Source organism: Prunus mume, linkage group LG3 (assembly GCF_029339155.1).
Source record: "Prunus mume cultivar Tortuosa linkage group LG3, ASM2933915v1, whole genome shotgun sequence".
Lineage (NCBI taxonomy): Eukaryota > Viridiplantae > Streptophyta > Magnoliopsida > Rosales > Rosaceae > Prunus > Prunus mume.
Genome location: NC_142700.1, coordinates 27,309,210 through 27,336,129, shown reverse-complemented (window position 1 = coordinate 27,336,129; position 26,920 = coordinate 27,309,210). Strand labels below are relative to the sequence as shown.

General features: G+C 35.6%; 2 protein-coding genes across 5 annotated transcripts; both read right to left on the bottom strand.

The window, feature by feature from the left end:
* Nucleotides 1–552: 552 nt before the first annotated feature.
* On the bottom strand, nt 553–1,035 carry LOC148919279 (secreted RxLR effector protein 161-like). The gene has a single exon (XM_089048839.1). The coding sequence runs from the start codon at nt 1,033–1,035 to the stop codon at nt 553–555; it is 483 nt and encodes a 160-aa protein (XP_088904965.1).
* Nucleotides 1,036–4,417: 3,382 nt separating this feature from the next.
* On the bottom strand, nt 4,418–25,279 carry LOC103326936 (DNA polymerase delta subunit 1). 4 transcript variants are annotated; one of them, XM_008229191.2, is made up of 30 exons: nt 24,927–25,277; nt 24,678–24,788; nt 24,318–24,424; nt 24,065–24,224; nt 23,132–23,324; nt 22,888–23,023; nt 22,635–22,772; nt 21,263–21,340; nt 21,019–21,110; nt 20,452–20,518; nt 20,265–20,336; nt 18,950–19,036; nt 17,110–17,229; nt 16,926–17,024; nt 14,909–15,016; nt 14,682–14,777; nt 14,445–14,510; nt 14,242–14,298; nt 14,047–14,134; nt 13,873–13,952; nt 12,651–12,764; nt 11,870–11,984; nt 11,618–11,790; nt 10,931–11,002; nt 7,593–7,667; nt 7,417–7,506; nt 7,124–7,284; nt 6,003–6,076; nt 5,800–5,887; nt 4,418–4,948 (listed from the first exon to the last, which is right to left on the bottom strand). In XM_008229191.2, exons 1-30 carry the CDS (start codon nt 25,180–25,182, stop codon nt 4,861–4,863), a joined length of 3,261 nt encoding a protein of 1,086 aa, XP_008227413.2. In that variant the 5' UTR covers nt 25,183–25,277; the 3' UTR covers nt 4,418–4,860. The 4 variants fall into 4 exon arrangements, with proteins under 4 accessions (XP_008227413.2, XP_088904364.1, XP_088904366.1 ...); XM_089048238.1 differs by lacking the exon at nt 21,263–21,340; XM_089048239.1 differs by lacking the exon at nt 4,418–4,948 and having other exon boundaries at nt 5,800–5,924; nt 24,927–25,279.
* Between the last annotated feature and the right edge of the window lie 1,641 nt (nt 25,280–26,920).

The following is a 26,920-nucleotide window of genomic DNA, read 5'->3' as shown; positions in this document are numbered from 1 at the left end:
TTCCCCTCAAGCTACAATGAAAAGCAATTAAACAAAATGAACTATAGACAAGCACTACCCTCTTTATTAAAATCACGCCATCTATAATCACATAATGCAATCTCAAAACACATGTGAAGCACCTACAACGCGAACCTTAGTATGTATTGTTCCTTAATGTGAATCTTTATGCTTTTCAGTACAAGTGCCCCTTTACGACTTAGCAAGAGTCAATCTGTAATGTTATTAAAAACAATAGTATCTCAAAAGAGACCATAAACTTACATGCATAAACAAAGTTGCATAATAAGTTTAAACAGCTAAATAGTCAAAATGGTAGAATTTATTCAATAATAAATAAAGCTGTCAATCAAATCAACATTCTTAAATGCAAATCCCTCAATCTAGAAAACAGCAAAATAAAAAAAATAAATAAACTAGTAAAATATCATAATGGGAACAAGAATCCCACTAGATTGCAGCATCAAAACTAGAAAATAGTTCCATGCTCTCAACATGTCTCAGAAAACCTTCTGAAGGCAAAAACTTTGTGAACGGATCTGCAATCATATCTTAAGTTCTGATATGATCAAATCTGACTAGTTTGTCCGCTACCTTCTCCCTCACTATTAAATACTTTCTGTCAATATGCTGAAGTCCAGACAACATCTTGTTGTTCATGTAGTGAAAAACAGTCGCAGTGTTGTCATTATATATCTGTATTGGTCTAGAAATTGAGTCCACCACCTTAATGTCTTTAATTGAATTCCTTAGCCATACTACATGAGAAGTGGCTTCATAGCAAGCTATGTATTCTGAAAACATGGTTGAACTTGAAACACCAATTTGTTTAGCACTCTTCCAAGCAACGGCTACTCCTGCCATCTTGAAGATAAAACCTGAAGTTGAGATGTAATCATCCTCTGCTTTTCCAAGATTCACATCAGCATAACCAATAAGCTCTAAATTCTCTATGCATCTGTGAATCATCAACATATAAGCCTTTGTTCTCTGTAGGTACCTTAGAATCTTCTTTCCAACTATCCAATGTTGCATTCCCAGATTTCACTAAAATCTCCCCCATCTTGCTAATGCACAAGGCTAGGTCTGGCATTGTACACACTTATGCGTACATAATGCTTCCAACTAGAGAAGTGTACGGCTTGTTCCTCATCTCATCTTCTTCTTCTTCTTCTTTGTTCTTGGGGCAATGTCCTTTAAATCTTCTTTAGCTAACGGAACTTTCTGTCCAGAACACATACTCATGTCAAAACGCTGGAGTACCCTCTGATCAATGTATGTTTTCTGTGATAGGCCTAGGAGGCCTCGAGCTCAGTCTCTCTGAATTTCAATGCCCAACACAAAAGCAACTTCTCCCAAATCTTTCATCTCAAAATTATTTGAAAGTAGCTCATTGGTGTCTTTCAGTAAATTGTGGTCATTTGTAGCCAAAAGTATGTCGTTGACATACAACACTAGAAAAATAAATCAACTCCCACACTTCTTCAAATAAATGCATTGATCGGCTATGTTCTCTTGAAAACCATAAGATGAAACAGTTTGGTGAAATTTGAAATACCACCTCCTGCTTGCTTGCTTCAGTCCATAAATCGCCTTGCCAAGTTTGCAAACCATATACTATTTTCCCTCCTTTGCAAACCGTTCAGGTTGCCTCATATAATTTTCTTCTTCGAGTTCACCATTCATGAAGGCAGTTTTGACATCCATCTGATGCAAAAGTAGGTCATGATGTGCCACCAAAGCCATAATGATGCGGAAAGAATCTTTGGTGGAAACTAGAAAAAACGTCTTAGTGTAGTCAATTCTCTCCCTTTAGGTGAATCCTTTGGCTATCAATCTAGCCTTAAATCTTTCGATTCTTCCATCCTTATCCTTCTTTGTTTTAAATACCCATTTCGAGCTACCAATTTCTGACTCTTGTGAGGTTTAACTAATTCCCATACTTAATTATTCTTCATGCTTTCGCGTTCATTCAACGTCGCTTCCCTCCATTTGTCTGACTCTCCATAACTTTTATAAAACTTGTTAGATCAGCCTCATCTCCAATGTCAAAATTTGCTTCTTGTAAGTACACATAATCTGAATTTGTTGTGGATCTTCTTGGTCTATTAGATCTCCTCGATTGTACTGGTTCTTGTGGATTATCTAGCTCAGGATTCTCAACAGCCTATTCTTGTGGTTCAACTAGTTCTTCAAACTAAGGATTTTCCAATACAGTTTCACTTAAAGGAATCAAGGTTGTAACATCTTGCTCAGTATTCTCAATCACAGCTACATCACCTTCTTCAAAAAAAAAAAGAATCTTCATTCCCAATGGCATTCTCCTCATGCTCTATAAACTTTGCACAACTAGTCTCAACAATTCGGGTACCATAATTTGGATAGTAAAATGTAAAACCCTTTGACCTTGTGGGATAACCTATAAAATAACAGCTAATAGTTTTAGGATCGGGCTTCTTCTCTTAAGAGTTATAGATTCTAGCTTCAGCCTTACAACCCCATACATGAAGATGTCGCAGGCTAGGCTTTCTGGCAGTCCAAATTTCGAAAGGTGTCTTAGGCACAGACTTGTTGGACACTCTATTAAGTATGTAATTTGTTGTTTTAATTGCTTCTCCCCATAGACTCTTAGGCAAATCTTTTTTCAAAATAATGCTACGAACCATATCCTTCAAAGTTCGATATCTTCTCTCAACCACACCATTCTATTGCGGAGTTCTTGGCATTGTGTACTAAGCAGCTATTCCATTATCCAAAATCTTCTTCTTCTATGCAGTCCTTAAGCTCTTTCTCTAATGGGGTGAGATTTCTATATGAGTAGTTAATTGACAGCTAGAGAAGGGACCTCTACTTTTATGCATTTACTTAAGTTTCCTACCCATTAAGAAACATTTAAGTAATCCAGTTTGCATTAGGATAGGTTGTTTTAATCCATATGGAATTAGGAATTCTCTAGGTTCTTGTTTCCTATTAAAGCACTCTTAGAAAAATAACTGCTTATAATGTTTAAGTCTATACTCCTAGATCAGTGCAAATTGTTGAGTCCTTATACGATTAGAAGACCATAATCATATAAGACAAGTTATTGTCTTACAATTTAATTCAAGGAAATTAACAAAAAAAACCAAGTAAAAGAGGCATAAAGTATATGTAAAATATAGGCTTATCATTGATACATATGTATACTTGGCTCAACCTTCAGGAAATGTATTTGGAAAGAGCTTGTATGTATAACATGCATAAATTGCAAAGTGAAATGTAATGATGAAGCTTTATCATTAATTCTTGTAATTACGGCTGCTCTTATTTCGTGCTGTGCATTTATGATTGGGTCTAATTTATAGCTTTGTGGTCTGACCTTCCCTTTTTTTTAAATGCTTTGTGGAGTCCAATAACAAAGTAGCTTTTTTTTTGGTAAATAATGTTTTACTATTTAATTTACTTGGATTCATGAAAAGCCATTTGTGATGAGATGTTCACCTGCGATTTACTTTAAATGTGGTTTATTTAGACGAGAATAGTTAATAAAATATAAAATGGGAAAAATATGAATAATATATATACGTGTTTTATCCAGTATAATTTTGAAAAAATAGAAATGAAAAGTTCAGCAACTATATAATATTTAAGTATAATTTATTTAAATTTTTGTAATATATATTATTTTTATTCAATAATTTGTCAAAAATATAATACGTGAATTTTATCTATATTATTGAAAATTTTATAAAAAATACTTGTATTAAATGTGAAGAATACATATGTACGTGTATTGTATGTTTGATTTTAAAAACATATATTTTATCGAATCTTAAAAATGTGTATGGAAAACAAAAGTTTTTTAAAAAAGTACATACGTTTATAATACGGGAAAATGCAAACTAGGTGGTGAAGCATTATCAACAGATATGTAATGATAATATGACCACTGCTATGAAGTTTGGAATTGGGGTTCATGTTAGGGCTATGGGACATAGGGTTGAAAGAAGGTGTCCATTTTATGATGCTAACGCCTACACATTGAGGGCAATGGGTTGAAAGGTGTATTCCATTGTCTGATTCACATCGCCGTTACATTCAGGTTCGGGTAATTGAGTTCCTAGCTAGACAACAAGTAACTTGTTACAATGTGTCCTACGGACGAACCCCAAATCGGCTCGAGCCGAGCCCCTTCCAACCAATAGTAGCTTCCATTATGCCCGAAATTGCGCATCATGACTATAAAATTTCGGAGTTGAGGCGGGCAATGGCCCATTGCTAAAAACATAAGCTTTTAGATCAAATAAAAGCTGTTTGTCAGAGCATTGAGTCCAACATCTGTAGTCTAAATCGAGCACATCTTGATATATTAAAAAAACACTAAAACCTAATATGAAAAATATCAAATTCTGTTTGCCATAACAATTAGAAAGAAATATTGCAGAGCCAAGCAAGAACATACAATAAATGATACAATCAAGAATACACATTATCAGACCAAGAAAGAATACACAACAAATGATACAATAAATCAAACATTATCAGAGCACGGTCGTAGTTTTGGAAATGAGCACAGCTAACGGCTGACTTCACAGCCTTCCTAGACTTTCTGCATCTTCACAAAGTTCGTAAAATCATTTATTCTAAAATTATCTACCAAGGTCCAAGCTGTACATCTATAGAGCTACTGTCCACTTTGTTTCAGTTCAAAACCAATAACATCCCTTTCGCAATTTGCTTGGTCAAAGTTTTTGAAAATTTCTGTTTTATAAACGTCAATTTCCTTGAACAAGCACAATTGCACAGATCCTGCCTGCTCAACACGCATGAACATATCATTTGTTTTTTGGTTGGGAATAAGAACTAACTGTCCGGCGAATGTCAGAAGCTCCATCGGTCTAATTGCACTTTGGCTTCAGCCATGTCTTTCTGTGCTTTCTTTCTCCTATAAAATATAGGGCAATCCCGACTGGAAGAAGACATAGCATGAGTTAAATACAAATGCAAGCTGACAGACGGACATGGCATAAGTACAGTGAATGGATGGCAAGACGGCTGTAGCACAGCCACTCCTTGCAATCCCAACAGGGGAACAATAGGAAGGTATATAAAAAAAAATGTTTTTTATCACAAATGATCCCTAAGGTTCACAAAATTATCACCTTTAGTCCTTTACATTTTTTTTGTGACATAGTTGGTCCTTAACGTTACTACGCATACATCAAATTGGTCCCTCCGTCTCCCCGTTTCCCTCTCTCTGTTCTCTCTCCCATCATCCCTCTCCCTCTGCCCTATCTCTCTCCCCTCTGCATTCTCCCTCTCCCTATGTTCTATTTCATCCGCACCCACCCCCCACCTCCGAGCCTTACCCACAACCCAATGCCCAGCCACCCTCCCTGCCCCACTCTTTGCCTCTTGTTCCCCCCTTCCTCTCTTTACCTCTCTTTCTCTCTTCCCTTCTCATTCTCTCTCTCTCTCTCTCTCTGTGGTTTCTTACTTTGTTTTTTTTAAATGATTCTTTCAAATTTTAAAACATTTTTATGGATTTTAAGTTTTAAAATATATTTTATTTTTTATTTAAAGCCGCGTGGCTCTATAACATTGGATTTGTGGGCTCCGCATATGTGCCATATCAGCACTTTTAACAGAATTTTTTACGTAATCTCAAGGAAAGGACCTATTTGATGTACACTTAGTAACATTAGGGACCAACCATGTCACAAAAAAACATAAATGACTAAATGTGATAATTTTGCTAACCTGTGGTACCATTTGTGATAAAAACCCTAAAAAAGACTCAAACTGATGAAATTAAAATACCTCGTGCAGAGCACATCTTGATGAAGAGAGCCTTGGCACTCTTGGCATTGTGTCCATAACCGCCCGAAAAGTGTTTCTAGCTCAGACACTGCAAGATTACACAACCCATTTCCATATGTTTTTCACTAAAAGAATTTAGATCCAAATATGATAGAATGCTTTTACAATTTAGCACAGAATACAACTCTGACATTGATTCATACCATGTGCCACTGTTTTGCAATAGAGCTCAGCTTCTCTTCCCTTACAGTGCGAGCAAAGAGTTCGATCCGCGTTGCTGATGGATTAACACAAACATTAAGAAGGTTTTAGGTTCTTTATACCAGGAAATGTAAAGAGATCTAACATGGCACTTTCCAACACTACAAAAAATTCACACCCCTAAAACCTCAAAGATGCTAACATGAATAGTTGATTGCTTAAAGTGATGTTTTTCTTAGTATGTCCTCTTATTTATGATATACTGTATCCTACATTATGCTTCAAATACAATGGGCCCTCTGAAGTTAGGTGCCAGAGATGAATACGTATATCCTTGAGAATTTCTCTCATCTTAACATTTTTCACAAACACGGTAGAACAATCCAAAAGCCCCATAGAGATTATAACATCAACCCATAAGATTTTAACAAGATGTTTGAGAAAATTTGTATCATAGAAATGGATCCAAAGGTGCACGAAGATGAGACAGCGATAACTCATGTCCATTGAGTGACAATTCGGTCTATGATGCTATGGTGGGTCATCATAGAGATCCTTTTATGTCTAATGCTTAGGTTATGATTCTATGAAACATGCATTTGAGAAAGTCAGTTGCCATGCTTTTCGGTCTCGAAGATTTTGACCATTGATTTAATCCTGGTTTAGGAAGCTTTCTAAAAGCCCTAAAATTAGGTCAGTAACTTTTCCATTCTCCCACCTATGCCTAAAATTTCTAAATTTGGTGCTTCCAAACAAATTTTAAGAATACTTAAGTAATCCCACTAAAACATGTTTCAAATCCTGTATTTACTTGCATAGAAAAAACATCTATTTTGAAACAACTCAAGTTTGTGTCCATAACTCATGCTTTCCTGGTCTTGCCACTTGTACCAACAATCTGCTTTACGCCATACAATTTATAAATGCTTATAATGGTGAAACTTGGGGGCCAAAAAACATTTCGACCATAATTTCCATCCAAACTAAGTTTTCTTGCTAATTAGGAATCAGCACATTACCACAGTAAATGATGTTCATGAGGAATTTAGGGTCATTTGTCTACTCAGTAGGCCTACAAATAAAAGCAGTCATTTGGAATATGAAAAAATCGGTAAAGTTGTACCTAATTAGAGCTTTGCAGCCAACACAAGTGAGTTGTTTCTTTGCAAATTTCATTATTCCACTGTTTGAGGGAGTAGATATTGAGATAGATCTTGTGTGACTTCCATGAAGAAGTTCCTTGCTAGCATTCTTCAAAATGGGCTCAAAAATTCTTAAAAGTGGCTGTAAAATGAAAAGTTATTTAAGCAGGCAACTAAATAAAGACCATATTAGATAATATTACATATGGTAAGTGCAATGGTTTAAACTGACCTTTAATTTGCCAAATTAAACATAATAGTAGCAAACACTTACCTTGCTAATTTGATTTTCAAGGTAGTATTGAGGGTCTATGGGTATGTTATTCTCGAGCACATAGATGGGGTCCTCTGACTTCTCATATGCCTGATTATCATATATCCATTAATATTGATAACCCATAAAGCATTTGCTGTCAAAAGAAAAGAAAAAAAACTCTAAAGAAAAATTACCTTGGCACCTTTTGCAGCTTTAATAATGACATAAGGTACTCGATCCCCAACATTTGGAGCAGTGGCAGCATCTCGCTGTCAATCCCGTATTGAAGAAGAAATGGTAAGAGACGGAATAATTTGTTCGATGGTCCAAAAACATCAGCATTTTACTATAAATTTCAGATGGAGAATATAAAATAGAAGGCATTTTGGTAAGATCACCATTACCAGCCTCATTAGTACACATCATAACACACCAAAAAAGTATCACAAGATTATTATTCATTCAAGATTTACAGGACTTTGAAGTGTTCGAGGTGGCTAGGGGAACTCAGAGTAAACATGTCCAAGCTTAAGCTGAATAGGGAATCGGGTGATCATATATCAAACTTAAACTCTCCCTAACGTGCATGCCCATACTCAACTTGAAGAGGCAGACAAATACAGATAGAGAGACAAATATATAGGTGCAGCCTACCCTGCACGCTGCAAACCAACGAAAAATGGAGAACTGGGATTGAACTTAGGACCTCTTACAAACCATGCTCTGATACGTGTTAAACCCACAATTTAATAAGAGTGGTATGAGTGGGAAGAGTACAATTTTAATAAGAATTAATTTCATCCTTTAATCAGGGTCTGACATAAAACCCTAATTTTTATTAACATTCAAATGTCATCCTGTAACAAAAATTTGAGGCACATTCCAACATCTACCTACAAATACTTTAAACAAAGTTGGACAAAACTTGTTGAAATTCTGCATCTTACAGAGCTTGTTCACATTTTTATGTGCTGTTTCAGCCTGCTAAAATGATTTGGAAATCTAGTGTTCCTCCTAAAGTCAGTGTTTTGGCATGGAACAGAGTTCATGGAGGAGCAAACACGCGTGATTTGGTACAAAGAAGACCACCGTTTGTCTGCCTCATTGGTGCTTTTGTGCACAAAAAAGGCAGAATCTAGAAGTCAATGGTTTGTAAATTGCCCATATGCTTTGGGTGCAGTGGGTTTATTAAGGTTGCAGTGGTTAATTGGGTTATTCCTCAGTGATCCTCAAACCATCTCTGTGAAAAAAGTATATGTGTTCTAGTGGTGGTAGGAAACAATTTTTCGGATTTTTCAGGTAATTTGGCTGGAGAGAGAGAAGAACTTATAAGAATTATAGTGGGGATGAAGAGGGAGAGCTCTTGGGATAAAGTAGGGTTTGGGTCATCCTTATGCGCTTCTCTTTCCAGGCTTTAGGGATCGTCCCATTTTGTTGACCCAAACATATAAGCGGAATCTCTCATTTTCTGTAATTTTATTTGGATTTGGGGAGCTACTCTAGGGTACTTTTTACAGTTGTCCTACAGTCAAAGATGTAATATGGATTTGTTTTTCTATGAGTTGTATCATTTTATTGGTGGACATCTTGTTTCATGTACTGTGTTTTTGAGTTTCTTTAACAACATTCTGTTTCTAATAAGAATAAATAAATAAACAGAAAGTGTTCATGCTCATTCTGGGAATATCCCTATATTATTAAGAAATTACCAAACAGAATCAAGAGAAGATTAATATGGTAGAGCCCTTTTTTTTTCACACAAGGATTAGAGTGATTTAGCCTTACCCTAGACTCAAACACTGCTAATAAGCTGGATACAAGAGTGACATCAAAGAAGGGTAATAATGTCAACAATTGCTTTACGAGAAGACTAAAATGGATATTTAAAAGGAACCAAGCTCCCAAATGTAATACTACACAACTTATGGTCACTCCAAGAAACGAAAGGGTCTGATTGTTTTGAAAGACAGGGAAAAGGAGGCCTTTAGGAATGTAATGAGAAATCTTATAATGTTCTATACATATATATTGGAAGTAAAAAATGAAAAAATCAAGGGGGCATGTTCCCTCCTAAGCCCTGCTTATTCCTGTTATATTGGCTGGGAGTGTGGCCTGCCAAATTGGTGCGACCTTTGAATTATTTGGGATTCTTGGGGGATATTTGAGCTTACAGGATCCTGTAGTAGAAAACACAGGTGATGTCTGGACAGGTGGAGGAAGAGGTGTCTCTCTAGAGGAGGTGGACTCATTCTTACACAGTGAGTCAGGTAGTATCCTTACTTATTTTGTCAATCTTCAGACTACCAAGTAGAGTGGCCAAGGTCAAGAAAATCCGATGAGAAACTTTCTATGGGAATAGTGCTCAAGGGAAAGAATTTTGGAGTGCTCAAGGGAAAGAATATTTTTTTCCTCTCATATCTTTCATTCATAGTACATACTACAAAAAACACTTGAAACATCGCCAGAACTCTTGAAATTTCAGTCAAATTCAAATTTGGATATTGAGCAAGCAAATAGAGATTGAAACAAAATCCTCAGACTGATGTAGGGGCAAAGTCAAAAGTTTAGTATATGAGAGTCTTTCTATTTTCCTATGTAATAAATTCAATTTTTCGAAGATACATTGTCTTCGAGTCTCTCTATGTCACATGATTAATGTACTAGGTGTCATAATTATGTCTTTAGAACTCTCAGTGTATTAATGTGGATCTTTCCAGATTCATGTACCAATTACCCTATAAAAGGGGCTTGTGAATTTCTGCTTGGGTGTAAGGCATAGGTTGACTTAGAGTGATTCCAAGGTACCTTTGGTGTGATGCCGAAGGCGGGTGCAATGCCGTAATTTTTCTAATTTCTTTACTGCACACCTTTGGTGCGAAGCAAAAGGTTGGAGTGAGTCCGGACCTCTTTATTTTGCTACTGTCCTATATCACAGCCACACACCCACAAGCAGATATGAACCAACCCCTTTGGACTTCTGCTAAAAGCACCATTCAATTTTGAAGCAGTACCGCCTAATTCAAAATTATACCAATTGAGCATGTTTACAATATTTTTTTTTTTAATTACAGAAGGGATCCTTGTAACTGACTCAGTTGAATTCATCACCATTTAAGTCAGCAGTTATAACTAGTATCTTGAGCCACACAATAAAATGCTTCCACCCAAAAAGACAATGGAAGAGTGAATTTTGTGCAACGTGTGTGCAGTCAATTAATGGCAATAAGCATTTCTTTTTCTTCTTTTTTTTTCTTTTTTTTTTAGTAAAGTTTTTTTTGAGAAGAAATGATAATTTATTGCCAAAGACAATAGAGAAACACCAAAGGAATGTGGCTAAGGAAGCCACAGGGCCCAAGGGCCTACAACGCAAGCAAAAAACTACAAAAAGCTAAGCTATAGGAAACTGCAGGCAGCAAAAGAACATAAAGCTAAAGATAGAGAAATTCATTTCTTTTTCAAGAACGGAGACAAGCATTACTTTTACAGGAGTGGAAACAAGCATGTTAAAGCAAATCAAGTCAATATTGCATACCTTACGCATACGTTCAGCAAGTTCAACATGAGCTGCCTTTACTTCATAATCATCCCCAGTTTTTGTCAAACCCTGCAAATTTATGAATTTTAGCATGGAAACTTCACTTTTATTGGGGGAGCACTCAATGAGTTTTAAATAACAATTCCACTACTCTAATAGAGGTGTAAAATGGGCTGGACTGGCATGAGCTAGACACGATTAAAACAGGCATGAAACGACACAGGAAACAAACAAGCCTCCTGAGCCGAAGTTCTTATCTCATTAGGCAAGGTCGAACACAAATGGGCCTGAATTAGGAGCAACACTATTTGTTTTTCTTGAAAAAAAAAATTATTTTCAACAATCAAATTCATTTTTCAATTATAACTTGAATATTTAATCATAAGAAATTAGTAAAATCAAAGACAAGTTTAAAAGCACTAAATGCACCAAGAGGAAAACATCATGAGTAAGAATGGGTTGTGGGCCAAGCCACGCCTGGTCTTGGCTATCTATTTGGCTAGGAAAAAGCACTGACACGAATATAAAATCGGTCAACATAAGCATAACACAAAGCACGAATTGCACTTTAAATGCGTCAGACCGGCATGGCACGACCTGTTTGGCACCTCTATACTTTGGGAAAAAGCCGAGGGACTAAGTGATGACAGCTAAGGCACTATTTAAGCAAAACATTTTTCCAACCTTCGTGATAACCAAAAGCGATAAATCCATGCGATTCATAAGAAGATCTGAGATGGTATTCTTGACATACTGGACTGCCCCAGGAATATCTCTGTCAATCAGTATTTTGTGCAGGCACTCATTTACCAGGTTTTTGACCAACAAGCAATTGTCTCTTCGTACTGTTTCAATACCTGCCAATGATAAATAATGAAATACATGATACATTCAACATAACAGAGAAATTATATAGGTTGAGAAATTCTAATTAACCTTTAGTATCCATCTTGTCGAACTTATCTGGACTTGTCCACAATAAACCAGCATATCTCTTCTTGCTAATCAGAAGATATGGATAATAAACCTTCTCAAACTCGAGCTTGATAGGCTTCATGACACAGAAACAGAAAATACAGACTTAGAAAATAAACCTTACCAAAGAATGTAAAGATGAGCTAGGTTTGATGATACTATACAGGGAAATAAGTCAAAGTACAAATTAGTACTATGTCACATGTATGGTAGTACTCTCATACCTAAAGAACCAACAAAAAGCTGTGGGGTTTTACAGCTCTAGTGGAAGATAGCATTAACTGCAAACCGAAGACCACAGTTTGAATTTCGCCTTCCCCCTTTGACCTCTTTTTCCCCCAAAAAAAAGACAATTGATAACCAGAAGTCAACTTAATAAGGTCCAGCTCTGTCATCCCACTATTCATATTCACAAGTGTTGAAAACAAGAACTTATGATGCATCAATGCCTTCTTTTCTCTATAACCCTAAATCTACTAATAATTGAAACCATCTCACTAAAAGAATAGTATGTAAACGTATAGATAGTTTAAATAAACGCTACATTAATCAACTCCCATTTTCTGTGGTCACCTTATTTCGTTCTGGCTTGAGAGGACTTTTTAAGATGTTCCCAAGAACTTCTGTGTGTGTGAGCATGTATGTGAGCAGTCCATCACGTATCTCTAGCACTATAGTAATGAGCAACCAAAGACACAATACTTCAACAAAAAAATAGAAATCATGTGACATCAACACCTACTTTTATGAAAGTTCCACTGATGTATTCAGCAGCTTCTCTCCCCAGGTTCATTGCTGCTTCAACGGTGGACACACCGAATTGCACCATAACTGAGTCTGTGTCCCCGTATATAACCTAAGGCAATAACATTGGCAACTTGCATCGGATACATATGTGTAACAATTATCAAGTAAGGATAAAGGTTCACGATAAAAAACATGGAAAAAAAATTTATACAAGTGATATTGAGGGAGGGGGGATTCGAACACAAGAACTCGGCTGCAAGGTAACTACTGCTCTTAACCACTTGAGCTAGAAGGCCCTTGCGAAAACAAAAAAGAATTAATTTGCCATCATGCATGACAAGACCCTTGCGAAAACATGTAAAGAATTAATTTGCTATCATGCATGACAAGAAATAACTGGATAAAATTATTAATCATATGCTCACCATATGTTCATACTTTTTTTTAACATCATATGTTCATAATGCTCAAAATAATATACAATCTTTTAGGAGTTACTTGATACATGATGAAGATTGTATGATGACGAGGCAACATTACACTGATAAAGGCCCAGAAAACCCAAAAGCGCCAAAGACAATACTAGTTACTCAACTCACAAGAATATATCCCCCTGCTACTTTCCCATACAATAAATATTTAAAGCCAAAACCCTAAGAAGATGAGCATTTACTCTTTTTTGTTCCTGTTTTGATGTGAGCACTAGACTTGATTTCAGAACAAAAAAATTTAACAGAACTCATTTGAAGATTAAATAATTTGGAGACAGCAAAGGAGGCACAAAAGGAAGAGAATCGCAGCAACATTTTGCCACCAGAAACACATATCCTGGTATTCCAGTTATTGGAAAGCTCACTAATCAGACAGATATTATCGACTAAGATACAGATACTACTGTCGGTCTTACCCTAAAGCCTCAAAATGGTACAAATTTGGGTGAGTATCCTATTAAGAAACGGTCACACACACAAGGACCGGCAAATAGGGTGGCAGACCCAAAATAGAAGAAAAAAGAAGGAAGGAAAGAATAAATATGACTAATTGATTGGCTCAATGTGAAAGCTAGCACATATTTTACAATAAAAGTATATTCATTGTTTTGACAAGAACACTTTTTACAGTACAAACAACAACAAAAAAAACAAAAACAAAAGTTCAATAAGATAGGTTTCCAACAATTGTAAACCTGTTATTGAGGAAAAGTTGCAGCAACATACCTCAACATTGTGTTCATAGCCTTTAAGTATGGTAAATTTTTCTTTTACAAGATTTTTTGTGTGCTCAATCATCTGTCGACCTTTACAAGACAACCAACTCATAAGATCAGGCACAGCTCAATCTGTTCAATAGAGTAATATAATGATAACTAAACGATTATGTTTGAAATGTACCATAGCTCGTGACACTTGATGATATCTCTATGCATGGTAACTGACCAACAGTAGCTCCAGTAAACCCATATACAGAATTTGCACTTATCTAGATTAAGTGGCAAATGAATATATGAATACATATACACAAATACAAGCATACTTGTAGTGGAAAAACTATGTTTAAAAAAGAATAAAAACAGTTCAAAGTTATACTTTTAAGGCCAGTTGTCGACCATCAAGCACTGCCTTCTCGAGTGGATCTTTTGCTTCCTAAAATTAAAAAATGATAGTTCATTTAGTCACACGCAAACAAATAGTGATGCGTAAGCTTGCAAGGAAATAACATGTCATATCCACACAAAAAAAATTTCTAAAACAGTCAGCAAAAGCCATTGAAATACATAAAGATAATATACCTTTAAATCTGCTTTTGCTCTCTTACGAGCAGTTAGTAGTTCTTCAAGAATTTCAGGAAGTATTCCCTGAAAGCATAATATGATGAATTCTTATTAATCCAATGATTTACTTGATGAGAAAAAGTAGAGATATGACATACCAAATTAAATAAAGAACTTTTAAAACCTGGCATATTTGATGATTAGAAAAACAGCATTAATAACGTGTATATATATATATATATATATATATATGACCTTCTGCAAATTGGATTTAACAAATGTTTCTCCAGATGGAGTTTTGTTGACAAATTCTGGAGGGATGTTGAGTTTGCGAGCATCTTCAGTTGTCACCTTCATAAAGGAAAAGGAGATACGATTTTGGCCAAAAGTTTTTCAGTTAGATCTTATTTGATGTTAGATAATAAAATGAACTCCAAAATACAGAAAAGGCATATGACCTAAAAAATGCCAGGAAAAATTACCAAAGTGCAATAGCATAAATTATAGGCCATCATGATTGATGGATATAAAGATGCAAAATCCAAAGTGGCAATTGGCTTTTCATAGAATCCTGCCTTTGCTTCCAAAACCTGGATTTGTAAGTTATGGATATCAAAGCCCATATAATTTCTCATACCATTCAAAGTCAGTATAAAGCACAAAATGGGAAACATCAAATGCACAGAGAAGAGAGAAAATCCAAAACAGTAAGTACCAGGTCACATGTAACTTACGTAGTCTGAACATATAGCAGCAGTATCCGTCTTACGACCATATATTCTGACCAATAAAACTAAAAGCATTCTCAATTCTTTTTTCTTTTCTTTTTTTTTAAAAAAAGGAAAAGATGAAATTTTATTTCACAAGAGAAACATATGCCCAAAGCGCCACCCAATACCTGACCTTCTCCCACACCTCCACCACTTCCAAACCCCTAACAACTTCGAATATCCTTTGGTTTCTTTCCGACCAAATAGCCCAAATGATAGCCATCATCGTACAGCCCTATAATTCTTTAGCCTTCTTTGCACCGCCTAATACTTTTAATTTCTCACCCAGCAAAGAAAAGCAGTCTTTTGGTGCCGAAAAGCAGTCTTTTGGTGCCACCCAACTTACATTAATCTCATTAAATAACAAACACCATAATTTCCAGTTAAACAGGCAAGATAAGAAGACATGATCCACACTCTCCCCCGCACTCTTGCAGAAAAATACACCTAAGCATTCTCAATTCTTAACCGCATCGTTAGCTAGTCTTGTAGCACTACAACAAATTTTACCTTTACATTTAAGGTTAATCTAAGATCGTATGATGATTGCACAATTCCATGTACACCATGTTCTAACTCGTTCTATTGTTTTAACTTACTGTGAAATATAAAATTATAGCAACAATGCTCGTTGTAGTTAGAGTAATAGTTATAATATTCACCCTAGACATCTATGCTCAACTCCAAAAACTAATATTGGATCATTAGCAGAGATGAAAAGCCCTTACTAACTTCCAATGGATGTGTTGTGAAACAGCAAAAATTGTACCTAGTCTCCTCCCCCCCTCCACCTCTCCCAACATCCCTCCCATCCTTGAAAATATCCAATTTATAATCATATCATTTAATTGTTATCAAATAAATATGACCACAATGATTCCAGTTTGGTTGAAACTGTCACCATTTAATAAAAAAGTTAAGAGAGTTTTCAATTTGGCTGGTTTTTTCAAGAATGATCCTTCGCTGGAGACTTACAAACTATACACTTCGGATCATCCAATTATACACTATATGAATACATTGTTATTTGAAGAACCCCTCAACTGAAGCACTTTCTATGTGTGTGTGTATATATATATAACTATTTTCTTATCCGGACAGTACTTCCCTTATTTGCACAAGAAGCCAAGCAAAGAAAGTTTGAACGGAGTAGCTGCACACAGGAGTTATGGGAGAAAATTAAGCATTGGGAAAAGAAGGAAAGAAGCTTGAAAGAAGACGTTTCAAAGGAGAAATTTAAGAAGAAATCATAGCATGGCTGGCCAGCCCTACTTCTTTCTTAACACCTAGGCAGGCCAAGTTATAGCATAAAGTCAGTGATTTTACAAAATTATCCTGGAGTGGACATAGGCAAGATTTTGCATACACAGGGAAAATTTTAGTAAGAATTTAAGAGGCGTACATTCAGAAACATAAATCTGCAGTCCAAGAAAAAAAAAATTCCTCCCCTTAAATCTGCAAAAGAAACTACACTTTATAGACTGAAACATCAGCCCAGCAAGGACAATATTTTATTTATACAAGCAAGCAGAATGTTTATAAACAACCTGAAGAAAATAAAGTTCAGAGAGAGTAGTATTCAAAAGATTGATATCATAAGATCTCCATCATAAACATGAAACACCTTCCCTGCACAACCCCCAGCCCAAAGAAAAGTAGTTCTTTTACACTGCAAGCATGACGATGCTATTATAAGCAACTGAAGTGCCAGTCAAGACAATGAACTTACAGTGGCACCTTCGTATGTCCCTTGCTCAGATCCAGCCTGTTTGACATTTGGAATAAGAAGGTTCTTTTGTTTTGCCTTCCTAAGAAGCTGAGAAAGCACCTGAAAATGGTTGGGATTAAATATCTTCATATCTAAACTATTGTGTTATTTGCAAGTCTTCATTTGCAAAATTTATTATATTAACCTTGATGCTCTGCCCTCTGGATAGAAGAAACGATATGGGAACACCTGTCACTCGAGCCATCTCTACATAATTGTAAATATACATCAGTTTGTCCAAAAGCCTCTGTGGGAGGTAAGCATCCTGCAATGAAACAGGAAAGTTGATCAATTGTGTCACATAATTTGAAGTGTATTTTCTTCTATTAAAAGTTGAATTGATACTATGCTCTCATATAAATCTTGTATTTCTTAGAAAAAGAAATTGATAATGCGTTCTCGTCTATATTACAAGTAAATGCAATGGAACATATACAAAAGGATACACGTACTGCCAATCTTTGAAAACTATGATGCGAACTCCAATGATATGACAATTAAATGATATTATATGTTTTGTATTCACTGATTCCATTCCATTTCCATTTTTCTTTTCTCCTTTTCCTCCCTTACATGAGATGCAAAAGCCAGAACCCCAGCACAATGGGTTTTCCAGCCAATGATGAGTTTCCTAAGCTTATTAGGACTAATAGTCTTGGAGGATAAGAATCCTATTCCCAATTGGAATTGTTATCCCACATTGAAGAGGGTTTAATATATTTGGTAATCATATTCATATTAGGATTAGATTCCCTCATTGAGTCACGACGGCCTTTATAGTGGCTATATACGGAGATCTGTTGTGCTAGTTTACAAGCATCATCATCAGCAAGCAAAAGATAACAATATTCAAAATTCCAAATCAAAAAGTGAGTAAGCGGGAATACCACTCCAGAGAGAGAGTGAGTGGAGAGCAAAACAATTGATTATCACTCAAGGAGTTAAAAGTGAGAATATTGAAGGGCAAAACAATTGATTTTCCTTAATTTCTTGTTCTTTCTAATTGTTCATCAAGTCTTGAATCTAGAGTCTTGATCAGATAATCTGTTGTACACATTATTGATATAGTGGATATTTGTTGTTGCTGCCCCATGGAGATAGGCATCTAGCCAAACCATGTTAATTCTTGGTGTTCTTTATCTTCTTCTTTATTTCCTTGGTGTTAATTCTTGTTGCTGCCCCTGAGTTCGTTTGTCTTTCCAATTGTTAAACAATTTCACAACACAAACAGTACTGCATAAGGAAGAAAACAAAGAGCTCCTCCCTTTCACGAATATTCTTTTTTTTTCATGTTGTCCATTAACTTCAAACTACAATTGCATTCCATCACATTCCTATAATGATTATCTAAACTAATTGTGTGGGAGTAAAGCCTAACAAGAATCTTCTAGTTGAGAAAGCTTTTCATGCAAGCTGAGTTTGTCTCTAGATCATCTGCTGAGGATGAGTATCATGCCATGGCTTAAAGAACCTGTGAGATCTTATGGCTTCTATCCTTTCTTGATGAGTTGGGGACACTTTTCTGCATCATATCTCGTGATAACAACTCTACCATTATGTTAGTTTCAGATTTTAAACAAATCGAGGTTGATACAGTTTATTTGAGAATATTGTTCCAGCCTCTGTTCCATCATTAGAGCAGACAGATGACATAATCCATTAAACTGTCCTTTGCTCCAGATTAAGAGAGATTATTGGAAATTAGTGTCATTTAAATTTATCATTAATATTGTTATACCTTCAACTGTATTGTTGTCAATTAAATAAATATTCTAACATAATAGAAGTTCTTGCCCACCAAACTTTGTATTTGGAAGGAATTAAAATATTAAACAATCACAGCAATTACTTTCATTATGAGGTTCATCACAATAACAGATAACAGGTACTAGAGTAACTTTTCTGTAACCTTCTTAAATTGTAAAAGTGCTACACTTAAATGTCATAATGAAGGTAAGGTGGAAGAATCAAAACCAGATACACACCTTTAGACAATACACAGCAAGTCGCCTCCTAGTTTCTGCATTGCCGTTCTGAAGATCAGATATTATTGAATGGTGGACATCCTCTTTCTGCATGTGATCCAAATGGTGCCAAAATATTAACAAGCATGACGTTTTCGACCAAAAAAAAGGCATGACGCATTACTGGCCAGAAATAAAGAAATCAAGATAGACAGTAATGATCTTTCCCCCATTCATTTAAAGATCAAATGGAGAGACTATTTCATGACTAGTTATGGCAGATATATGAGTGACGATAATACAAGGGAACCAATTAGCAGTCAGAAACTCAGAAAATTACTAAACAAGAAATGGGCAAAGACTTTGAGAAGATATTTTAACAGAAAGAAAAATTAGTAGGATTTGAAAGCTTGGATGTGCTCATAGAATGGAAAGAGAAAAGGTGGGGCTTGGAGCGGGAAAACATGGGAAATTATGAAGCCCTCCTAACAAGGATGACATTATCCAGTAAAGAAGGCTGGTGGAGTTCACGTCCGATCAGATAGCTCTGAGCAATTATTATAATTGAGATTGTGGGGTGCCCCTGATTTTTCAGGGTGAGAAGGGGTAGAGAAAATGCCTATGCCCAGAACAATTTGTTAAAGATTTAGTGCCCACTGTAATTAGGTTAATCCAAATAAATAATAGGTGGAAGTAGTTAGCAAAAATATGATAGCATGTGGCCAAATGAGCGAGAAAAAATGGAGGACCAGGACTCAATGTAGTGGTGTCATCTTAATATAGGCTGTGTTTACCACCAATGTCTATTAAACTTATTTGACGCTTGGGTACAACAAAAGATGGAAATAAAGGGCATAACATAAACAGAACCTGAAGCTGGCTTTTTTAATTCATAAATTTACCACACAATCCAATTATAATTGTAAATCCAAACTTTCTGCACTAAAAATATGGTTATCTATCCTTCTTATGCACATGAACATGGTCATAGCTTTTTCCATTAATGATATTTCTCAAATAAAATCCTCTACAGATTCCTATGTATATGGAAGCAATCAAGGTATGGAAGGAATCAAGGCAAACAATCTATTAGGGACATGCTACGGATCTTTTACTACAATAAACACTTTCGGAAGTGCTGGAAAAATATATATATCTTGAAAAAAAAAAAAAAGCAGCAAATATCTCTACTTTAGATGTTAATATAGTCAGAAATGCTTTTATATTGACAGAAAAACACACTAAATACTTTTGGGCTAAAGAGTGATCTTTTACCTAATATAAAAGCTGTGAAAAGGGGTAATTATATATATGTGAAAAGAAATCAAAACCTTACCTGCTCAGAAAGAAAGTGTGCCGAGACAGAATTCAATGAATAAGAACTTAATTTGTAATCTCGTTGCATAGCCTACAACAAAAGGAAGTGAACAGAAATCAAGATGAACATTCCATTGAATCGATCAGAATAACAAATCTCAAGGATCAGGAATAGAGTAAATTGAACCAGAAGGCAGTGATAAAACCTGGAGTAAATCAAATTGAACCCTCCCTTCAACTGTTACTTCTTTACTTTCCCTGGTTCCGTACTGCCTGTAATACCAATATTTTTTTGTAAGAAACAAGAAACTTTACTAAAAACACAAAAAGAAGTACAAAGCACGATGGAGAAGTCAATCAGGAAACGATATAAGGACAACAAAAATAACCAATAGACCAGCCAAAGGCCAGATCAATCACACACCATTATACAAAAAAAGGGACCCATTGGGAGAGCATTAATTTTAAGGAGAAAACAAATACAAAACCACACACACAATTCTCATCAAAATGGTGGCATGCATAACACAGTCGTAGAAACAAAAATGAAACAGAAGTATATTAATCATAAAAACAAGATAATCTTCCCAGCCCTAGTCACTTCGTGGATCAACTGTTAATTCCCCTCCGCATATAAGTGACCGACATTACCTCAGTTATACAAAAGAGAAAATAAAGCAAAAAACATCAGCAAGAAAATCCAAATCGCCATTTTGATGATACAAAATGGATAAAGTCTAGCAGCAGTCATAGAAATACTTTTAATTTCTTACCTTGAAGAAAAAGTAGTATCTTTGACCCGAACCCTGCTGTTTTTTATGCGGCCAAGCATTGGAAACTCAGCTATTCCCAAGGTCTCAGCTCTCTGAAAACAAAAAAATCAGGACGATGAACTGGCTCACTTTTTTTTTTCATCGTTGCGAATAAAGATCTATCAAAGAAGAACCATGCATGCACAACCCTTTATGCTTTAAATATGATGTTGCACGGAAAATAAGAATAGCATGCTTCAGTTACCTCAATGAGATATGGCAAATCAAATTTACAGATGTTATATCCAATTATGATATCTGGGTCCACCTCACGGATTAAATCCTACAAGAAGATTTTGCTTATTAAACAATTATCACACATCTAAACTTCATGCATAAAATTTAGATAAAACACAGACTGTTAGAATAGAAAATAATTATTGGCCCACATCCTAACAGCTTCAGCATTTAGTAATAGTGCTAAGAGTTCCCAATGTTAAGTTGAATTCAACAACTTCGGTCCTAGTGGTGAGAGGGCAACTGTTAGAGCATAAATTATTGTTGACCCACTTCCTATCAGCTTAAAGTTTCGAGAGTAGCAGCAAACGAACAAAATTTAGCACTTATAATCAAATTATGGATGGAAATATAGAAGACAAAAATGCAATATTCCTCTCTAGTGCTAAGACCATAAATCAAGTCATTGGTCACATTTATGCTTCTTTCCATTCCCTTGTCTTGATCTCAAGCATATATTGAAAGGCAGACAATCACCCAAGGTAATTACAAAAGAAAACTGTGTACTTTTCTCAGTCCAGATGCCCATCACAGGATAAGAATTATTTTTATCTTCCATTTACCAGAATGATGTTGAAATTTACATCATTGCCTTCGTTCCAAATCTCCTATTAAACTCAACTTTCTAGATCTCTCTGTATTACTTCTCCTATCTTAATTTTGGTTAGGCTAACAGTTCTGTACCTTCTACTTTGTTTCAAATCTCCTATTAAACCTAACTTCTAGATCTCTTTGTATTACTTCTCCTATCCTAATTTGGTTGGGCTATTAGTTCTTTACCTTCCTACTCTAACTATTCTTTCTTTTAAGTAATCTTCATTTTTTTACCCTCTAGAGGACATCTTTCCCTCTGGAACAATTTCTTTTTATTAATAAAGTCTTGGTTCCTAACAAAAAAAGAAAGATACATAAGTTTTCATTGATGACTAGAGATATTTGGCACAACAGAAGTAAAAACATTAACAAATATGGATGACTAAAATATAGTAAAAGAAAAACCATAAGCAATAAAAGAACAAGTGAGCAAACAAAATGCGGACTCAGGTAAACAGATGAAAACATTACATAAATTCTACAAAACAGAATGAAAAGGACCACATAGTATGCAAGTAGCATAACATCAGATGGTTGCATATCGGGCTTTGGCTTAAGTGCCACACATAATACAGAATGTATTCGTATTTTAAATAAATAAAAAGCCACTGAACAGTTTTAGACGGTTAACAACAGAGTTACATTACAAGGTATCTTCCCCCTTTTTTTTCTTTTTTTTTCCTTTTTTTTTTTTTTTTTTTTTTTTTTTAATAGTAAAAGAGAGTATGTAAGTGCAATTATATTACCCTCCAAGCCAGCAAGACTTCTCTTTCTGTATCAAAAGACATCACATCAACACCGACTATAGGAGAGCATGACTTGAGAGTCATGACATTACGGATAAATGGCTGATTCTCTCCCTGCAAAGTCACTAGGTTTGCAATCTATAGGAAGGAAAACAGAAACAGCTCTTTTGAGTAACATAAAAAATGAATACCATAAAACAGGTAAGTCACTTAATTATTTTATTCCAGAAACTCGCATTGAAAAGAACTGAACCTGGATTACAGGATCATGGGTAGGCTCAGGAAAATGACCTTTACGGCCAGCACACTCAATGTCAAAGCTCAATATGCGAAATGGAGCCATCTTCGAAAATTCCCCTTCTGGAGCATGGCTGATCAAGTCTGAAAATCTAAGAAAATGGTTGTCAAGGAAACATTTGCCAAGTAGAAATACCTTAATATGCAAATGGCATTCATTCCATTGTTCACCACAAGATAATGAGCATGCGTAAGGATACAGGCAATCGAATTCTAATTGGCAGTACGACGAATGCTTCGCTGTCTTAAATTTTCCAGCAGGGACCTCAATCCAATTTCCACCAACTATGTTGCAATCAATCATGAAACGAAGAGCAAAAAGAACATTGCTTTCATATGTCATGAAGCTCTTCATACCAAGACCATCAATTTGTATGCCTCTATCAAGAATACCTGGAAGTTTAAGAGAGTAAGGGATATAAATAAACCATTATTAAACATAAGCTACATGATGGAAACATGGCAGTACACCATGAGATGCAAGACGCAATAAGAAGGATTTGGATCCTCTCTTAAACTTGTTCTCTACTAACCTACCTCAGCTTTTAATCAGATAGAGACACATGGCTAATATCAGATCGTATGGTTTACAATTAGTTTGGCCTTTTGTTTACTTTTGCAAATTGAAATACACTTTTGTAAAAATACACGTCAAACAAAAATAGTTGCGAAGAGCCCTTCTTTGATTCTTCTGTTTCTCTTTATCTATGTTCTTACCCATCAAAAGCTACAGACTTTCAGCCATTTCCACCATTTTCCTGTTGTTTTTCCCTTCCATTATAATAGGGTTTATCTTCTCTTCAGGTAAAACAACAATGAAACATTAAATAAATAAATAAATAATGAAGAAACTAATAAGCCACACGATCTGATTTTGGTTACATGGTTGGCTACTGTTAAAACCTTAGCACTGAAGGAGCTCAGGAGAGGATCCTTGTCCCAATTTGAGAATTTTAGCTCTCAGAATATAAAAAAGAAAAATTGGAAAGCAATTATCATCAAAGATAATTCTGTGATAATCCACCGTAAAATGCATTCTTCTGCGTGTAGGTGATTCATGCAAAAGTAAAGCAGATCCGCCATACATGTGAATTACTGCACGTTACGAATGTTAATGAAACTGAAACTCTTACCCCGGCAGCTGGCCACCATTGTTGGCAAAGCAACAACAATTTTGAGGAAGGGATGAGAATCCTGCTGCTGGTAATACATGATACTCCTCTTCTGCACCATTTCAATATGGCGAATGAATTTTGGTACCTTACTGTTCCGATTCATCTCCCCCATTCTCCCCTATTGCATCAACAAACAGAAAACACATAAACAATAACAGCAAAGCAACTTAACAAAGACATCTAAGCTGCTCAAGAAATAAACCCAAAGTACCTCAAGAATTTGATGAAACCTGGAAATATCGTCAGGGCCCATTCCCGGAGGACAGCTGATATAGAAATATGGCTCGAATCCATGAACATGGCAGCAAACACTATGTCCTAGGATGGTTATGCAACAATTTATCAGGCTAAAAAAAAAATTGCATTATTTAGTTTAGTAGCAACAATCCTTCAAGGTAATAATTTATGTGCACAATTTTGTTAAATACAGCAGCATATACTATTTCAATGCAACAACATGACACTTCTGGGAACAAATAACAACGTATGACGTTTTGTTAAATACCCTTTATTAACACTTGCTCAGGTTTCTCACCCACCAAGCAATAACCGGAAAAGTGAACAAGCTAACCTTCCTTTGTAACCCCAAAAATTCGGATAATTGCAGCGGACCCGGACCAATTAGGCAACAATTCTCTATGCCTATCTCCAATAACATAATCAATCTCCAATTGCTGAAAAGCTACAGCCCGGAATGCCAAAAAAAAACAATTAAAACCGCCAAAATCCAAGATCAAACTGAAGAGTTAGGAAAGTATTTTTTTCAAAAATGGTAACCCATTACAGAAAAAACCCAATCGAGCAAAATTTGAAGACTGACCGATGCTTCGGGAGGCGGAACTGTAGGCATGGGAGATAGACGGGCGGGCCCATTTGGTGAGGCGGGAAGCAAGGGACTGGCGCTCCTCAATGTCGCGAAGAATGAGGTCGTCTTCAGTCTCGAAAAGGGTTTCGTCGAGGAAGACGTCCTCGTCCAGAAATTCATCTTCTTGGGACGTGGCGTGCTGCTTGGGTGGGTTCGCTGGTGACGGCTGTTGTGTTGGCGCTGGCCGTTTTCTGCTTATGCCTTTGTTCATGGCTTTGTGTTGTTCAGGGTTTTTCAGGGTTTTGGGGTCCGGTGCTGGAGACCAGAAAGAAAGCCACTCGGTGAAGACGAGAAATGAGATTCCCGCCAAGTTGTGAGAGGTTTTTTAATTAAAAACGCTGCGTTTAGGAACCTATACTCTTCTTTTTCTTTTCTTTTTCTTTGTTTCAAAATCGTAACCGCTCGCAAAGGGCTAGTTTCATATTTCTATTTTCTTTTCTTTTTTTCAAGGATTAAATACTTTTTTTGTCATTGAGTTTTACTTAAAATTTTAATTTGGTTTGTCATTAAAAAAAAAAATTCCAAAGTAATCATTGTATTAACCAATAACTTTTGAAGGAAACAGGGTCTAGGTACCTAGGGGGATTTGAAATCCACTTCTTGACACTTAAATATAAAAACTCTCTTCTTCACAAATCTCTTTTCCAAAACTCTTACCCAAATCCTTTCTAAACCATTCAAAATTTCAAGTATGCATCAATAAATAATTAAATAAATGAAACCCCCTTTTTCAACTGTTAAATAAACCCAAATTTTGCTATCTTGATTTCCAACCAAATCAAAACATTCTCGAATTAAAACCGAATAAAAATGTAATAGCCCGAAAAATTCAAGGTGGATTTTCATATTTTAGTGAAAAATAATATTATGGTGGAGAATGATTATTGGTATTTTATCAAGTGATTTTGGATTGAGATCATTAAATTAAGTGTGTTTAATTTGAAGTTGGACAAACATGACCAAAATACCTTATGTGTGGATAATTACCAAAATATCCTTGTAGGTTATAAATAAAAAATAAAAAATAATAAAAAGAAGCCAACGTCTAAGCCAAACTTTTGTTCTTCTCTCCATTCTTCCCCCCTTCCCTCTTTCTCTTAAAAAAAAATCTGATTTTGGGGGATGAGTTGTTAATCTATGGGAGGAGAGCATCTAGTCTAGGCTAGGGATAGTAATTACTTAATCTAAGAACTAGGGGACGTGAGTTGTGGTAGGAGGAAGAAGATAATGAGAGAGAAGAAACTAAGAACAACGAGAAAAAGAAGAAGAGAAGAGAAGAAAAATCTATAAGGTGAGTCAAATTTCAAGTTTTTGGTTTTAACTTGGTGTTTGTGTGTTTCTAGTTCCTAAAAGAGTATTTTGAGTCATTTGAAAGATGGAAAAATTGATTTGGAAGAGTTTGAAGCATAGAGTAAATTCTAAAGTTTGGGTGTTGTTGATTTTGGTTCCATTTTGAGTTTTTGTTAAGTTCTAATGATAGGTATAAAGTTTAAAAGTGTTTTAGAAGACTTATTTTTTAGGAATCAATTTGTTGGGTTTTAAACTAGACTTGGCAAGGAACAAAAACAATTTGGTTGAGTTTTGATGGGTCAAACACAGGTGCAAAGTTTGGAAAGAAAAAAAATTTGTTTTCTGCATAAAAACCAGCAACGAGTCCAACTTTGTAGCTAGTTTTCTCCTTCGTTTTAGCTCCGTTTTTAGTGTGGTTTGGGTTAGAAACTTGAGGTATTAAGCTTCAAAACCACTGTAAGTTTGCCCATTTTCGTAGACGTTTGGTTGGTCAAAATGTCTCACAAAGTCTGGGTTTTAAACTAAAAACAGAGGAAGTTGCAGGAATATTTTTTTTTTATTGGAAGACGATGAACAATAACCGGAAACAAGCTTCGGTGAGTGGCGGTTGTTCTGGCAGCCTCCAACGCCATATTTTTAGTCCATTCAACTGGATTTCT